This window comes from Leucopleurus acutus (genome assembly GCF_964270905.1).
Source record: "Leucopleurus acutus genome assembly, chromosome: X".
Taxonomy (NCBI): domain Eukaryota; kingdom Metazoa; phylum Chordata; class Mammalia; order Artiodactyla; family Delphinidae; genus Leucopleurus; species Leucopleurus acutus.
In genome coordinates this window covers 49,523,130-49,541,679 of record NC_139148.1, presented here as the reverse complement: position 1 = coordinate 49,541,679, position 18,550 = coordinate 49,523,130, and the positions used below count along the sequence as shown (strand labels likewise).

The 18,550-nt window shown below is 41.0% G+C and overlaps 1 protein-coding gene and 1 long non-coding RNA gene across 3 annotated transcripts in view; both read left to right on the top strand.

The window, feature by feature from the left end:
- Positions 1–18,550, top strand: part of LOC309977760 — a 946,815-nt gene that overhangs the window by 326,189 nt on the left and 602,076 nt on the right. The window lies entirely within an intron of this gene.
- On the top strand, positions 15,245–16,021 carry LOC309978304 (spindlin-2B; the record flags this gene model as incomplete). Of its 2 annotated transcripts, XM_082864718.1 has the most annotated exons (2): positions 15,245–15,469; positions 15,773–16,021. In XM_082864718.1, 2 exons carry the CDS (start codon positions 15,245–15,247, stop codon positions 16,019–16,021), a joined length of 474 nt encoding a protein of 157 aa, XP_082720844.1. The 2 variants fall into 2 exon arrangements, with proteins under 2 accessions (XP_082720844.1, XP_082720843.1); XM_082864717.1 differs by having other exon boundaries at positions 15,245–16,021.

Here is an 18,550-nt window from a genome sequence, read left to right as displayed (position 1 = left end):
TACTCAAGAGAAATGGATATATTTCCACACAAATATTTCTATGTGTTTTGCTCATAATAGCCAAAAATTGAAAACAGCACAAATATTCAACTCTATTTGTAAATGGATAAAAGAAGTGTGTTATATCTGCACAATGAACTGCCATTCTGTTATAAAGAAGAGTTATGTAATGATAGATGCTACAACATATATAAACTTCTAAAATAGTCTGCTACATAAAAGCCAGATGAAAACTGTCCAAAATTATTTTATTCCACTTAGATGAAATGTTCAGAAAATGAAATTTTATAGAGGCAGAATTGTTAGTAATTGTTTGGGGCTTGGACTGGGAAAGGGACGTGACTGCAAATGTCCATCAGGATCTTTCTGTGGTGACAGAAATGCTCTAAAATTATATTTCTTGGCGCAGGGAGAGGACTGGGGTTGGCGGCTTGAACATAGCCTGAAGGGGTTAGTGCACCACGGCTAGCCGGGAGGGAGTCCAGGGAAAAGTCTGCACCTGCCGAAGAGACTCTTTCTTCCCTCTTTGTTTCCTGGTGCGCGAGGAGAGGGGTTTAAGAGCGCTGCTTAAAGGAGCTCCAGAGACGGGCGCGAGCCGCAGCTAAAAGTGCGAACTCCAGAGACGGGCGCGAGCCGCGGCTAAAAGCGCGGACCCCAGAGACGGGCGCGAGCCACGGCTAAAAGCACGGAGCCCAGGGACGGGCGGGAGACGCTAAGGCTGCTGCTGCCGCCACCAAGGGGCCTGTGTGCGAGCACAGGTCACTCTCCACACCACTCTTCTGCGGAGCCTGTGCAGCCCGCCACTGCCAGGTTCCCGGGATACAGGGACAACTTCCCTGGGAGAACGTACGGTGGGCCTCAGGCTGGTGCAACATCATGCCGGCCTCTGCCGCCACAGGCCCACCCCGCACGCAGTGCCCCTCCCTCCCCCTCGGCCTGAGTGCGCCAGAGCCCCCGAATCAGCAGCTCGTTTAACCCCGTCATGTCTGAGCAAAAAACAGACGCCCTCCAAGGACCTACACGCAGAGGCGGGGCGAAATCCAAAGCTGAGCCCCTGTGAGCTGTGAGAACAAAGAAGAGAAAGGGAAATCAATCCCAGCAGCCTCAGAAACAGCGGATTAAAGCTCCACAATCAACTTGATGTACCTGCATCTGTGGAATACATGGATAGACAACGAGTCATCCCAAATTGAGGAGGTGGGCTTCAAGAGCAAGATCTATGATTTTTTCCCCTTTTCCTCTTTTTGTGAATGTGTATGTGTATGCTTCTGTGTGAGATCTTGTCTGTATAGTTTTGCTTCCACCATTTGTCCTAGGGTTCTATCCGTCCATGGTTTTTTTTAAAATTTTTTTCTTAATCATTAATTTTAATTTTAATAACTTTATTATACTTTACCTTTGTTCTTTCTTTCTTTCCTTCCTTCCTTCCCTCCTTTAGACAATGAATCATCCCAAATTGAGGAGGTGGTCTCTGACAGCAAGATTTATGATTTTTCCCCTTTACCTCTTTTTGTGAGGGTGTATGTGTATGCTTCTGTGTAAGATTTGGTCTGTATACGTTTGCTTCCAAAATTTGTCCTAAGGTTCTATCCGTCCCTTTTTTTTTTCTAAATAAGTATTTTTTAATTCAATAACTTTATTATACTTTATTTTATTTTACTGTATCTTCTTTCTTTCTGCCTTTTTTCCTTCTTTCCCTCCTTCCTTCCTTCTGCCCTCCCTCCCTCCTTTCTTTCCTTCTTTGTTTCTTTCTTTCTTCCTTCCTTCCTTCCCTCCTTTCTTTCTTTCTTTCTTCATACTTCTACTAATTCTCTCTACTTTTTCTCCCTTTTATTTTGAGCCATGTGGATGAAAGGCTCTTGGTGCTCCAGCCAGGAGTCAGGGCTCTGCCTCTGAGGTAGGAGAGCCAACTTCAGGACACTGGTCAACAAGAGACCTCCCAATCCACATAATATCAAACGGCGAAAATCTCCCAGAGACCTCCATCTTAACACCAGCACCCAGCTTCACTCAACGACCACTAAGCTACAGTGCTGGAAAACCTATGCCAAACAACTAGCAAAACAGGAACACAACCCCACCCATTAGCAGAGAGGCTGCCTAAAATCATAATAAGGCCACAGACACCCCAAAACATACCACCAGACGTGAACCTGCCCACTAGAGAGACAAGATCCAGCCTCATCCACCAAAACACAGGCACTAGTCCCCTCCACCAGGAAGCCTACACAACCCACTGAACCAACCTTAGCCACTGGAGACAGACATCAAAAGCAGCAGGAACTACAAACCTGCCATCTGCAAAGAGGAGACGCCAAACACAGTAAGATAAGCAAAATGAGAAGACAGAAAAACACACAGCAGATAAAGGAGCAAGACAAAAATGCACCAGACCTGACAAATGAAGAGGAAATAGGCAGTCTACCTGAAAAAGAATTCAGAATAATGATAGTAAGGATGATCCGAAATCTTGGAAATAGAATGGACAAAATGCAAGAAACAGTTAACAAGGAACTAGAAGAAATAAAGATGAAACAAGCAATGATGAAAAACACAATAAATGAAATTAAAAGTACTCTAGATAGGATCAATAGCAGAATAACTGAGGCAGAAAAACGGATAAGTGACCTGGAAGATAAAATAGTGGAAATAAGTACTGCAGAGCAGAATAAAGAAAAAAGAATGCAAAGAACTGAGGACACTCTCAGAGACCACTGGGACAACATTAAAAGCACCAACATTCGACTTATAAGGGTTCCAGAAGAAGAAGAGAAAAAGAAAGGGACTGAGAAAATATTTGAAGAGGTTATAGTTGAAAACTTCCCTAATATGGGAAAGGAAATAGTTAATCAAGTCCAGGAAGCACAGAGAGTCCCATGCAGGATAAATACAAGGAGAAATACGCCAAGACACATATTAATCAAACTGCCAAAAATTAAACACAAAGGAAGCATATTAAAAGCAGCAAGGGAAAAACAACAAATTACACACAAGGGAATCCCCATAAGGTTAACAGCTGATCTCTCAGCAGAAACCCTACAAGCCAGAAGGGAGTGGCAGGACATACTGAAAGTGATGAAGGAGAAAAACCTGCAGCCAAGACTACTCTACCCAGCAAGGACCTCATTCAGATTTGATGGAGAAATTAAAATCTTTACAGACAAGCAAAAGCTGAGAGAGTACAGCACCACCAAACCAGCTTTACAACAAATGCTAAAGGAACTTCTCTAGACAAGAAAAAAAAGAGAAGGAAAAGACCTATAATAACGAACCCAAAACAATTTAGAAAATGGGAATAGGAACATACATATCGATAATTACCTTAAATGTAAATGGACTAAATGCTCCCACCAAAAGGCACAGATTGGTTGAATGGATAGAAAAACAAGACCCTTATATATGCTGTCTACAAGAGACCCACTTCAGACCTAGAGACACATACAGACTGAAAGTAAGCGGATGGAAAAAGATATTCCATGCAAATGGAAACCAAAAGAAAGCTGCAGTAGCAATTGTCATATCAGACAAAATAGACTTTAAAATAAGGACTATTAGAAGAGACAAAGAAGGACACTACATAATGATCAAGGGATCGATCCAAGAAGAAGATACAACAATTGTAAATATTTATGCACCCAACATAGGAGCACTTCAACACATAAGGCAAATACTAACAGCCATAAAAAGGGAAATCGACAGTAACACATTCATAGTAGGGGACTTTAACACCCCACTTTCACCCATGGACAGATCATCCAAAACGAAAATAAATAAGGAAACACAAGCTTTAAATGACACATTAAACAAGATGGACTTGATATTTATAGGACACTCCATGCAAAAACAACAGAATACACATTTTTCTCAAGTGCTCATGGAACATTCTCCAGGACAGATCGTATCTTGGGTCACAAATCAAGCCTTGGTAAATTTAAGAAAATTGAAATTGTATCGAGTATCTTTTCCGACAACAACGCCATGAGACTAGATATCAATTACAGGAAAAGATCTGTAAAAAATACAAACAGATGGAGGCTAAACAATACACTACTTAATAATGAAGTGATCACTGAAGAAATCAAAGAGGAAATCAAAAAATACCTAGAAACAAATGACAATGGAGACACAATGACCCAAAACCTGTGGGATGCAGCAAAAGCAGTTCTAAGGGGGAAGTTTATAGCAATACAAGCCCACCTTAAGAAGCAGGAAACATCTCGAATAAACAACCTAACCTTGCACCTCAAGCAGTTAGAGAAAGAAGAACAAAAAAACCCCAAAGTTAGCAAAAGGAAAGAAATCATAAAAATCAGATCAGAAATAAATGAAAAAGAAATGAAGGAAACAATAACAAAGATCAATAAAACTAAAAGCTGGTTCTTTGAGAAGATAAACAAAATAGATAAACTACTAGCCAGACTCATCAAGAAAATAAGGGAGAAGACTCAAATCAATAGAATTAGAAATGAAAAAGGAGAAGTAACAACTGACACTGCAGAAATAAAAAAGATCATGAGAGATTACTACAAGCAACTCTATGCCAATAAAATGGACAATCTGGAAGAAATGAACAAATTCTTAGAAATGCACAACCTGCCAAGACTGAATCAGGAAGAAATAGAAAATATGAACAGACCAATCACAAGCACTGAAATTGAAACTGTGATTAAAAATCTTCCAACAAAGAAAAGCCCAGGACCAGATGGCTTCACAGGCAAATTCTATCAAACATTTAGAGAAGAGCTAACACCTATCCTTCTCAAACTCTTCCAAAATATAGCAGAGGGAGGAACACTCCCAAATTCCTTCCACGAGGCCACCAACACCTTGATACCAAAACCAGACAAGGATGTCACAAAGAAAGAAAACTACAGGCCAATATCACTGATGAACATAGATGTAAAAACCCTCAACAAAATACTAGCAAACAGAATCCAACAGCACATTAAAGGATCATACACCATGATCAAGTGGGATTTATTCCACAAATTCAAGGATTCTTCAATATACACAAATCTATCAATGTGATAAACCATATTAAAAACCTGAAGGAGAAAAACCATATGATTATCTCAATAGATGCAGAGAAAGCTTTTGACAAAATTCAACACCCATTTATGATAAAAACCCTGCAGAAAGTAGGCATAGAGGGAACTTTCCTCAACATAATAAAGGCCATATATGACAAGCCCACAGCAAACATCATCCTCAAGGGTGAAAAACTGAAAGCATTTCCACTAAGATCAGGAAAAAGACAAGGTTGCCCACTCTCACCACTGTTATTCAACATAGTTTTGGAAGTTTTAGCCACAGAAATCAGAGAAGAAAAGGAAATAAGAGGTATCCAAATCGGAAAAGAAGAAGTAAAGCTGTCACTATTTGCAGATGACATGATAATATACATAGAGAATCCTAAAGATGTTACCAGAAAACTACTAGAGCTAATCAATGAATTTGGTAAAGTGGCAGGATACAAAATTAATGCACAGAAATCTCTGGCATTCCTATATACTAATGATGAAAAATCTGAAATTGAAATCAAGGAAACACTCCCATTTACCATTGCAACAAAAAGAATAAAATATCTAGGAATAAACCTACCTAAGGAGACAAAAGACCTGTATGCAGAAAATTATAAGAGACTGATGAAAGAAATTAAAGATGATACAAATAGATGGAGAGATATACCATGTTCTTGGATTGGAAGATTCAACATTGTGAAAATGACTCTACTACCCAAAGCAATCTATAGATCCAATGAAATCCCTATCAAACTACCACTGACAATTTTCACGGAACTAGAACAAAAAATTTCGCAACTTGTATGGAAACACAAAAGACCCCGAATAGCCAAAGCAATCTTGAGAACGAATAAAGGAGCTGGAGGAATCAGGCCCCCTGGCTTCAGACTATCCTACAAAGCTACAGTAATCAAGAAAGTATGGTACTGGCACAAAAACAGAAATATAGATCAATGGAACAGGATAGGAAGCCCAGAGATAAACCCACGCACATATGGACACCTTATTTGACAAAGGTGGCAGGAATGTACAGTGGAGAAAGGACAGCCTCTTCAATATGTGGTGCTGGCAATACTGGACAGATACATGTAAAAGTATGAGATTAGATCACTCCCTAACACCACACACAAAAATAAGCTCCAAATGGATTAAAGACCTAAATGTAAGGCTAGAAACTATCAAACTCTTAGAGGAAAACATAGGCAGAACACTCTATGACATAAATCACAGCAAGATCCTTTCTGACCCACCTCCTAGAGTAATGGAAATAAAAACAAAAATAAGCAAATGTTACCTAATGAAACTTCAAAGCTTTTGCACAGCAAAGGAAACCATAAACAAGACCAAAAGACAACCCTCAGAATGGGAGAAAATATTTGCAAATGAAGCAACCGACAAAGGATTAATCTCCAAAATTTACAAGCAGCTCATGCAGCTCAATAACAAAAAAGCAAACAACCCAATCTAAAAATGGGCAGAAGACCTAAATAGACATTTCTCCAAAGAAGATATACAGACTGCCAACAAACACATGAAAGAATGCTCAACATCATGAATCATTAGAGAAATGCAAATCAAAACTACATGAGATATCATCTCACACCAGTCAGAATGGCCATTATCAAAAAATCTAGAAGCAATAAATGCTGGAGAGGGTGTGGAGAAAAGGGAACACTCTTGCACTGCTGATGGGAATGTGAATTGGTTCAGGCACTATGGAGAACAGTATGGAGGTTCCTTAAAAAACTACAAATAGAACTACCATATGACCCAGCAATCCCACTACTGGGCATATACCCTGAGAAAACCAAAATTCAGAAAGAGTCATGTACCAAAATGTTCATTGCAGCTCTATTTACAATAGCCCGGAGATGGAAACAACCTAAGTGTCCATCGTCAGATGAATGTATAAAGAAGATGTGGCACATATATACAATGGAATATTACTCAGCCATAAAAAGAAATGAAATTGAGCTATTTGTAATGAGGTGGATAGACCTAGAGTCTGTCATACAGAGTGAAGTAAGTCAGAAAGAAAAAGACAAATACCGTATGCTAACACATATATATGGAATTTAAGAAAAAAAAATGTCATGAAGAACCTAGGGGTAAGGCAGGAATAAAGACGCAGACCTCCTAGAGAACGGACTTGAGGTTATGGGGAGGGGGAAGGGTGAGCTGTGACAGGGCGAGAGAGAGTCATGGACATATACATACTAGCAAACGTAGTAAGGTAGATAGCTAGTGGGAAGCAGCCGCATGGCACAGGGATATTGGCTTGGTGCTTTGTGACAGCCTTGAGGGGTGGGATAGGGAGGGTGGGAGGGAGGGAGACGCAAGAGGGAAGACATATGGGAACATATGTATATGTATAACTGATTCACTTTGTTATAATGCGGAAACTAACACACCATTGTAAAGCAATTATACCCCAATAAAGATGTTAAAAAAAAATCTTTATTTGTTGAGACTGTGACTGACTCTAATGAGTGTATAACAAATACTTTTGCAAGTCAGGCGGTTTACAATTAACTGCTTTCAACGACATCAAAGGAAGCCCTTAAGTTGTCCCACTGATATATTTTTTAAAAAGTAATTTTTATGAATCATTACTGTGTTTTTTGTCGTGTAGCTTAGAATTTGGAGTATTGAGTGGTATTGTTATATCAAAATTCCTTTTGGTCCCATCTATGTGTTTATGTAAAGAAGTATTCCCTGCACTTAGATTTATACAAATGAGAAATAGATCTAGTATTGTTTCTGAATTTTGTCTCATTCTAGAAATAAATAATATTCATTAATGAGCATACAAACTAATTGCGTGGGGAAAAATAAGCACAGACTGCATTGGAGATGCTTTTCCACTAAATGTTTATCTTTTTCTTTAATGATGTATATTTATTATACATTTATGCTATTGTAAGTATTTGTATACTAACAATAATTTTAATAATTCAATCTGGAAGAAAAATTTAACTCAGTCTCTTTTGATCACTGGGGAATTTTAAAAACTTTTAACTTCAACATGTATATATGTTTCTATTGAAAAGCAATACCAGAGTGTAAAAATGTTTATGCATGAAAATATATATTAGGATAAAATTTTGTGATGAATATAGGATATATACATATAAATTTATAAATATATAAATTTATAAATATAAATATATAAATTTATATGTAAAATATAAAATTTCTATTCAAGTTCAAAAAATTATTTTAAATTTCCAATATTAATATATGTGCATTTTTAAAAAATGGATGATGGCAGATGTCAAATAGTTATAGTATTTTATTTCATTGGATCCACTTAAAAGAGCAATGTAACAATCTCATTTAAAAATTTCAGCAGTAACAGTACAAAGGAAGTTATATCCTTTGCAATTACATACATTTGTAATGAAAACATTTAGATATCACCCTAAAAGTTGTGAGTGGGTACATTAGTATTTCAGAATACTCCTTGTGGACACATGAGACAAAATTTTTGAAGCAATATATTCAAGCTTAGTGAATTTCATTTGTAGATATCTACCACACCTACAACTTATGTCCTCAAATAATATGTTGAGTTTTATAAAATAAAGCATATTAGTATCCTAGATGTTGGTACAGTCATTAGAAAAACACAGGTAATAAGCTCTTCTAGTTTTTTATAGTTCCCAGAACTGTCTTCGTTTCATACTGAGAAAAGAAAAGCCTCATAAACTGAGGCTCCTTAGGAGGTATTCTACCCCAGTTTTGTTTGGCCAAGAAGTTACTTAATGGAAATTTTACCCCTTGCTTCTCAAAGTGTAGTCCGTGTACCAGCAGCATGGGCATCACCTGGGAACTTGTTAGAAATACAGAATCTCAGGCCCTACTTCAGATGTACTTAATCAGAATCTTCATTTTAATAATACCCCTAGACCATTCATAGACACATTAAAGTTTGAGTTCTAGGAAGGCTTAGGCTGTACAATCTGGAGTCTAGGACTGGGGCATTAACTATTATCACTTAGGGAAAGATTCTATAGTGCAGCTCCAAGGGGAGCCAGTCATTTATAAATATTTTGAATGTACTTCAAAAAGCAATTTAAACTACTTTAGGCAATTATTTCTTATTTTATGATTATTTTTACAGTTATTTTAACAAGGATCACAATGTAGGCAATTATTGTATAAGAACATATTTTAATTAGAAATCCCAATATATGCAGTTATTGTCACATTAGCTCAATGAAATCTTTTCTAATAACCGTTTAAACTCATTACCCTTGAATACTTGTCAATTCACAATTTAACTTATCATTTTAAACAATTTGCTTTATAATTAACAGATGAAATAAAATGCACTCTTAGAATATAAGCACTGGAGGAAATTACAAAGATCTTATCTAGGGCCAAAGTAACCCTTAAAGGGATTTTCCAATGGCTTTAGAATACCAAGGAAAAATAAGAAACCTTTTTATTTCTTTGAAATTCTATCTGTATAGACCACAATCACTTTCACATACTTGCTGCTAACAATACTTGTAGGAAGACTAGAGTCAGTGGCACCCCTAACAGTTGAGTTGATATGCTACTATCATTTTCCTGTAGAGTCTCTGACATCACAGGCAAACCCTATTGAAATGGACCTATGGGTCCAAGGCCTGTGGGGATCCTCCTCTGGCTGAGACTGTGATGCTGTCTATTGATCTTAATCTCCCCAGAAGCCCTTCAGAGTCTATGGGTACAAATACAGGAGGTCCACTCTGACCTGTTGCCAAATACTTCTGAGTTTGTTTCTTGATAAATTGATTTCACTGGGCCAAAGCTCCCAAAGTAGGTGAATGCCCCTACCTCTATACAATAACCCATAGAAACGCCTTTTCTTCCTTCTGCAGAATCCAGAAGTTCTGAAGCCCTGAATTCAACTGAAGTGTCCCAAAAATTGGGGTGTGGTTACACAAAGCTCACCATCCCAACTCTTGCACATGGTACACTGAATTATTTATACTCATTAGGATGAACTGTAATGCTTAGGTTCTGTTTGCGCTAAAGCTCTTATCTGCTCAGAAGACAGAAATCAAAGACAATTGTGTTGTTGCCATAGAAGTCAAGGAATAGCCTACAATTGAGGGGGAAAAGGGTTTTAATACACTGAGACCCCCACCCCCAGTACTTCCAACAGTGGGAGTTAAGTACAAATGTGAGTTTGACAAGGAGTTATAACAGTTAGTGCAGGATTTAAATAAATTTGTTGTTTGAAAGAGAGTAAGATCCAGGGCAGATGTACATGTGTAGGAAAGGGGTAGGTGTTGACCTGGAGGGAAAATTGCTCAAGGCTCACTGCCAAGGTCACAACATGTATTAGTCTGCTTGGGCTGCCATAACAAAATACCATAGACTGGGTGGCTTAAACAACAAAAATTTACTTCTCACAATTTTAGAGACTGGAAATCCAAGATCAAGGTGCTTGCAGAAGAACACCTTCTTGCTGTGTCCTTACATTGTATAGACAGAGCATTAGTGTCTCTTCCCCTTCTTATAAGTTTGCTAATCCTATCATGAAGGCCCCACCCATGTAACCTTATCTAACCCATATCATCTCCTAGAGGCCCCATCTCCAAATATCATCACATCAGGAGTTAGGGCCTCAATGTATAAATTTGGGGGGGACACAATTCAGTCCATAGCACAACCCATTTCCCAAGCCACAGTGGGATGGGTCAATGTGAGTTAGGATCTAAGAAGAGGTAATATATATATATACATCTAGAATAATGGAGTCAATCAGCCCTGTGTTTTTCATGCATCAGAGTTAAAGAATTATCATCAAAAACACTCAACCTTTTCTTCACAGCTTAAACTAGAGATATATGTAAAGAATAGCTCTAGAATGTCCCCCTCTTCTGTAACTTTTAGCCATTGAGTCATTCACCCCAACAAAAAGCTGGAGTATTAGAAGTCTGTGTAGTGTCGGCCACATGTATAAATAAAAAGAACATTGATACTGTCTTGGATAGTACTTTCCTGTCATAGCTTCATCGTGAGAAGTAGCTTTGTAAGAAACTGAACCCTGATGAGAAAGTCCACAAACCCACATAAAGTGGCTACACATTCTTTCAATGGGACTTCTGAATAGACTGCTCAATTATCACAGCCAGGCCAGTAATCCCAGCTCAAGTCAGTCTTTAGATGGACAACTCTACTGGGTGTCAGTCATAGTGAGAAGTTGCCATTATTCCCCAGTGCAGCAAACCAAAGAAAGTGAGGAACTCAATATGATATGACAAGGAAATGGAAGTTGGGGGCATCAATAACTTTCCCCCTTTCTTAAAGATCACTGTAACTGTGCTGCCTAAAATCTTGTGTTTTAAAAGTAGAGTGCTGGGCTTTCCTGGTGGTGCAGTGGTTGAGAGTCCGCCTGCTGATGCAGGGGACACAGGTTCGTGCCCCAGTCCAGGAAGATCCCACATGCCGCGCAGCGGCTGGGTCCGTGAGCCATGGCCGCTGAGCCTGCGCGTCCAGAGCCTGTGCTCCTCAACGGGAGAGGCCACAACAGTGAGAGGCCCGCGTATCACAAAACAAAACAAAAAAAGAAAGTAGAGTGCTAGGCCAGTGACCAAAAACCTTAGATGTGGAATGGTCCTTGCTTTCTTCGAGATTGAGTTTGTACCACAGCTCCATACAATCCAATTATAAATGTTCAGCTCAAGGAATTTAACCAGAATTTGTTAATAGATGTATGGTCAAGTTAATACATGGAAAATGAAGAAAGTGCAGTCAGTTTTGAGATTTTCTGGGTGAATCTGAGGTGTAATAACTGTTTTAAAGGAGGACAAGAAACCTGAAAGTTGTGGTCAATGGGATCTCAAAGGCAACTGGCAAGATGTGGGAGTCAGTTTGAGAAATGAATAGATAAGGCCAAGATGAAAGAAAAGATAGCATATAAGAAATATATTTGGCCTTAAAAGCTTTGTAGTTTGGATAAAGCACAAGGTGGGATAAGTGAAAACAGTTGGGAAATGTAATACCTCAGTGATATTTAAGGGACCATTCCTGCACACTACATAGTTTCTAGCTGGAGTGGCACTGGAGAAATATTTTCTAGGACAACACCAAAGTCCTTCCTGTAGATACTTAGTGGGATTATTATCAAGTTCTTCCTGCATCAACTTTAATTCCCAAGAAGGTAGGTCGGTTAGGACTTGTTAGTTATTCCAGATTCCCTTGAAGACGGTGACCCTCAACAAAAGGAAATCAGAAAGCTGTGTTTTCAGGAGAGGATATTTGTGTTGGTTTCTAAGTACAGAGTGAACTTTGATGCCTTGGAACATTTAACATACTAGTCTTACCCTACTGGTTACCCTTATGGGGTCAGATAATTCAAAACCATGAATATGAAAGGATAACTGTAAAAGAGGCTCGTTTGATTCTCCGTGAAAGATTTTCAATAAACGAAACTCAACAACAGGGGATGATGTAAATATACCAACAAATTACAAAAATTTAGGAATAAAATTTTTGAAAGGGGATAAATTATTACTACCTCATCAAAGAAATATGAACAAATCTGCAATTACTTGGCAGTTGTATAGATCTAAGAGTAGTATCAGAGAAACACAAATTTTAGAATAATAAAAACTTTTAGATTGTCTTTCAAAGTAATAACGTCGAATTTCTGGGGACATTATTGATTACTCCAGTATCCATTTCAATCCTCCTTCATTGTATAGGACCTATGCAATTTTTGTGGGATTGACCCCAACCCCAACTTCGGGAGCGGCACTTGATTAGCATGAGCCAATTATTCAAACAGATTCACTTTGTTAATGTAATTGTTTCTGAAATAAGTATATAAAGTGAAACTAAAATAAGTGGACACAGCATTGTCTTTGGTCATAGTATAAGGACAGGCAAACGACCTATGAAGTTCCCAATCAAAGTAAAGCAAAATTTTGATCAAAAGTTGCTCTAAAAAGGTTTTCTTTGTCACTGGATATGAATAAGGGAGCATATAACTCCCAAAGTTGCTGACAGCCATATTGTAACATAAGCTTCAGAATGAAACTGACAACACAGAGAAAATAGAAGATGGAACAAAAGTAGGTTTCTGGTGACAGCATTGAATACATTCATTTATTAGGGCTGTCATAAAAAAGTACCACAGATTCAGTGGCTTAAACAAAACAAATTTATTTTCTCCCAGTTCTGCAGGCTATGAGTCCAAGATCAAGGTGTCGGCAGGGTTGACTCTTTTCTGAGGCCACTTTCCTTGGCGTTCCAGATAGCCATCTTCTCTATTTTCACATGGTTGCTCTTCCAGGTATGTCTGCATTCTGATCACCTCTTCTTATAAGGACACAAGTTATATTACATTAAAGCCTACCCATGCAACCCCATTTCACTATAAATACCACTTTAAAGACACTACGCCCAAATACATTCACATTCTGAGGTATTGGGGGCTAAGACTTCTACATACGAATTTGCAGGGGAAACGATTCAGCCCATAACAGTGAGCACTTAGATTAAGCCCAATCTGACATCTATAAGATTATTCAAATAATTACCCAATAAATTACTGTTATTTTAAATCAGTTTGAGATTGCTTTCCTACTGATATAACACCATAATAGTGATATTTTAAAGAATTACGCGATATGGTGGAAAAAAAACTATAAGTAACAAAAAGGATACAAACAAGATACAAAATCAATGTCACTTTATGCAAAACTAGATATTTGTTACAAATTGGAGTCACACAAAAAAAAACTCTTTAAGCTTAAAATAACTCACTATTTCTCCAAGCTAAGTCTCCAAATCTAAAAGAGCCTACACATGCGTTGGAGAAATTCTTATTATATGTATTTCTGTGTAGTCGTATACCAAAAAATATGCCTGTGTGTTATGTGATTGGGAAGAGGTGTGTATTTAGGATTATATATCAGTGAATATGAATATCAGAAATATACAGAAAAATATGTATGCACAAAAATATATTTGTGTATGAATATAAAGGATTTCTGTATCCATATATGTTTTGTGTGAACTTGTGTGTGCAAAAAATATGAAGAACCTGTGAAAAATTAAGAGGCACCCAAGCAGGGCAGCTGAGGGGTGGAGCTAGAGAGCCTGAGAGGGTGGAGGTGGGAAGTACCTGCAGAGGAAAAGACCACCTAGAGTTTCCAGAGATCTAAATTTTGGAAAGGAGAGGAGCGGCCTAGGAGTGGCTCCAGGGCAATGGAGGCTGGCCGCATAGGGTTTAGGAGGAAGGGGAGGCCTCTTCACTAACAGGAAACTAAGAGCCTAGTCCTATGCAGAAAGAGGGAAGAGACTACTGCACCAGTAGCGGCTGGTGGGAGACCCATGTGCCAGAGAGGCAACCACCACAAACAAGGAGGCAGAGGGCCCTTGAGCCCAGCGCTGAAGACACCGCCCATCGCCATCCTCCTCGCCTACCACCCCGCCCCCGACCTACTAAACACGCTCGCCGCCTAAGGATCCTCCCCTTCCAGCTCTTGCAAACACCCGGCTCCTCCGGAGCCTGCGGATCCTTCTTGGACGCAGGCTCACCGCAAAGGAAGCTGCGAGGTGCCCGATTTGCACACGTGAAGCCCGAGATCCGGGGCGGTGGACGCCAGGCAAGGCAAGGCCATTGGTGGGCGCTGGGATGGAGAAGGGGGATGGGATGGACTCCTGCAGGAGATAAGGGGTGGAGGCGGGCGCCGGGGTGGGAAGGGGGAGTGCAATGGGCAGTAGGAAAGGGGAATAGCGTAAGGAATCAGGCAAGACATTGAAGGTGAGCACGGAGAGGCGAGGGCGCTGGGGGCCAAGAAAGAGAGTGGGGGTGGACGGGGGCGTGTGGGTAGCAGACTGGGGTGCTCAGAGCAGGAGGACAGTGCATGCGGGTCAGGGCGGTGGAGGGACAGGGGTTTTGCAGGGGATTGAGAGTGGGCACCAGTGGCGGGTGACGGAGGCTGGGGTCTCTGAACAAGGAGGTAGCCCGCCCCCTCCTGCAGAGCTCCTAACCCCAGGCAGCACCACTGCCGCTGCCGCCTTCTCCCGCAACCTCAAGGAACCTAGAAGGGAGAGCACTTTCAGGCACACAGCCAGGATTTCCAGCATTGCTGCCAGGCTCATGGGGAAATTTTAGGCGCTGGCGCAGGGTACATGGAGACGACGCTGTCGGGAGAACTTCACCTTATGGCATATTGAATGTTCCTCTCTTCTCTTCTCTCCTCCTCCTTGCAGACATGAAAACCCCCAACTCGCAGGAGGCCGAAGGGCAACAAACCAGGGCAGTTGCAGGACGGGCCACTGGGTCTGCAAACATGACAAAGAGAAAAGCCTCCCAAAAGAAACAGAGAGGCAGACCTTCGTCCCAGCCCCGCAGGAACATCGTGGGCTGCAGGATTTCACACGGATGGAAGGAAGGCGATGAGCCCATCACCCAGTGGAAAGGAACCGTTCTGGATCAGGTGCCTATAAATCCTTCTCTTTATCTGGTGAAATATGATGGAATTGACTGTGTCTATGGACTGGAACTTCACAGAGATGAAAGAGTTTTGTCTCTTAAAATTCTTTCTGACAGGGTGGCATCATCTCAAGTCAGTGATGCAAACCTTGCAAATACCATAATTGGTAAAGCTGTGGAACATATGTTTGAGGGTGAGCATGGTTCTAAGGATGAATGGAGAGGAATGGTCTTGGCCCAAGCACCTATCATGAAAGCCTGGTTTTATATTACCTATGAGAAAGATCCTGTCTTGTACATGTACCAGCTTCTAGATGATTATAAAGAAGGAGACCTCCGTATCATGCCAGAGTCCGGTGAGTCTCCTCCAGCAGAGAGGGAGCCAGGAGGAGTTGTAGATGGCCTGATAGGTAAACATGTGGAATATACCAAAGAAGATGGCTCCAAACGGATCGGCATGGTCATTCACCAAGTGGAAGCCAAACCCTCTGTGTATTTCATCAAGTTTGATGATGATTTCCATATCTATGTCTATGATTTGGTGAAAAAGTCCTAACTGTTAGGGTAAACTTTGCCACATTTGTGAAAACAAATGTGTACTTTGTAGACATGCAAAATAATGTTACTTTTCAGTGTATTGAAAGTTTTAGGGTCCCTGTTAATCCGACATCTTTGCCAGCATAACTGTTGTTTTGTCCTGAAAAAATACAAATTTATGTGGCCATGACATGCTGTGTGTAAGGAATTTGTCATGTTGAAATGACTGGGTGTGTTTGGTGGCTAGGGCATGAAAGGAAGGAACAGCTGTAAATTCAGGCTGTGAATAAAGTTCAGCTAGTATCATAATCAGTCATCTAAAAATGGAATAGGACTTAGCTGGTCTGGTCTAGGGAGGGGGGAGGAGAAGGAACTAGAGATGAGCTGTGGGGGAAGGGAGAAGGGGAGGTGGCTGCTTAGCAGGAGGTGGGGAGGGGTCAAAAATGGAGAGGCTCCCTAGCGGGCGGGATGACCTAAGAGGGGGAGGCACACAACTGGGAGGGGGTGAAGAATAACAGAGGGAGAGTGAGATCTTGAGGCTTAGAGGAAAACAGACAGAATAAATTGAGTAGAGAGGGACACAAGGACGTTTAGAAGAGATCCAGAGCAAGGGAGAGAAAGATGAAGTTGGCAGAGATCTGGGGAGAGGCTAAAAGGATACTCAAATGGAGTTCTATGCATGAGTGAGGGGCCAGAAGGGGAGGGACATCGAGGAAAGAGGAATTCTAAGATGAAAGACTGACAGAGGGAGTGAGAATACAGACAACAAGATATGGGGAGTGGGATCCATGAGAGATGGGAAGACCCAAGGAAAAATAGGACTTCTGGCAGTATCCAAATTACCCTCCCTAGCTCTGTGCCCAAAGAAGGTGGCAACTGTCAAAGAAACCAGGTGGATTGGAGCTTCCCTAGGACATTTTGACAGGAATGTCTCAAGAGTTAAGCAGGAGCCAAGTTTATACCTAAAAGCCTTTTATAATATCAGGGAGTTCATGCCACACCCGCTGAGCAGAACCCAAACCCTCAGCCTAAACACACTAACATGGCACTCCATAAGCAGGGGCCTGTGGGCAGCTTCCTCGTATTTTCCAGAGGACCCAAGAGCAGTAAATCTCAGACCAGAAGGCCTTGGTTCCCTTCGCCTACACTGAATAAACGATTCTTGTGGGGAACAGGTCAGTGGGTTGCTCAGAACTTAAGAGATGTGCCACCTTGCATTTGGAAAGCATTTTATCCAGAAAAATGGAAACTTGCTAAACCCAGGTACAGCAGTCTCCTCACTGTTCTTCCTCCTCCTGGACTATACCTGGCCTCCTTACAGAGGACGGGCATCGGAGGATTGAGCTCATTGTTTCTCTCCCGGGTGTGGGGAATACTTGACTGTCCATGCTTCTTTCAGCAGTTGCCTAAAACCACAGGTGGCTCCACCCAGTGCTTCACCAGATGGAGGTCTGCTGCCTCCAGATGCCCCATTCTGGCTATATCCCGACAAAGCCAGTGGCTACTGGCCTTTCACAGGTACCTTCTGACCTGTCTTGCCCACTTCACGCACACGGGGAGCTGTGATGGAAATTTGTGCAGCTCTATTTCCAGGTGAGATAGATGGCATGAGCAGTTGGGTGGGGAGTTGTGACTTTGTATAACTAAGTCCTTCGACTGTATGGTACCACATAGGTGGTTGGTGGGGAGAGGGTGTTGTAACCCCCAATAAGTTCCCTCAGAGATACAATGTCCCAACACATGGGTCTTTGTCCTTCTCTCCTTCTTTCCTTTCCCTGGTCCAGCTGTGGAAGTTTCCTTCAAAACCCTCTCTCTGGTTTTCCCACTCCACACTTCACTGAAATATTCCCCTACCCTCAAAGAAACAGTTCTGGTGACTACCCAATGCCCAGGTTTCCTTAACTCCAGGCATAGCAGGGAAAGAGGGAGGCAGGGAACTTCCAAGAGTTGAAAGAAGTTGGTAATTCCAGTTCATTCTCTCCACCCAACACGGCCTGAAGTTGTTTGCCTCCAGAATTACACAAGGCAAGCCCACCTCACCAGAACAGGGATAAGTTTTCTTTCATACAGCACATAATTCAGTCTAGCAAACACCTGCAGGGCACTCATGGGCCAATTTCAGCCTGCTGTCATATTTTGCTTGATCGTCATGTTTTTATCATTCTCCATTTTAAAATTAGCTACTTAGACATTTGGGGGATTTCACATTTCAAAAATCCACATTTCTGGCTTACCTGAAAAAATAAAAACAAAAACAATAGACCAAGGATTAGGACCCACATTCCAACAATGATACAAGCAGCTGGCTCTGAGGAAGGGCTCAGCCATTTTAGACTCAGAATGCTCTCTCAATGGGGCCACACCCCCAGTTGGCCTGCTTCGCTCTAATAAAATGCCCAGTTGTCTCCTGGAGGCACTTGCATTGGTAGTTTTGGGGCTAGACCCAGGGAAAACTGCCTAGCCCCTCTTTGGCTTACTTTAACCCAACTTGCTTTTTAATTTATTTGCTCTATTTTCATCTCACCAATACTTAGTTCAGGTGGTCTCT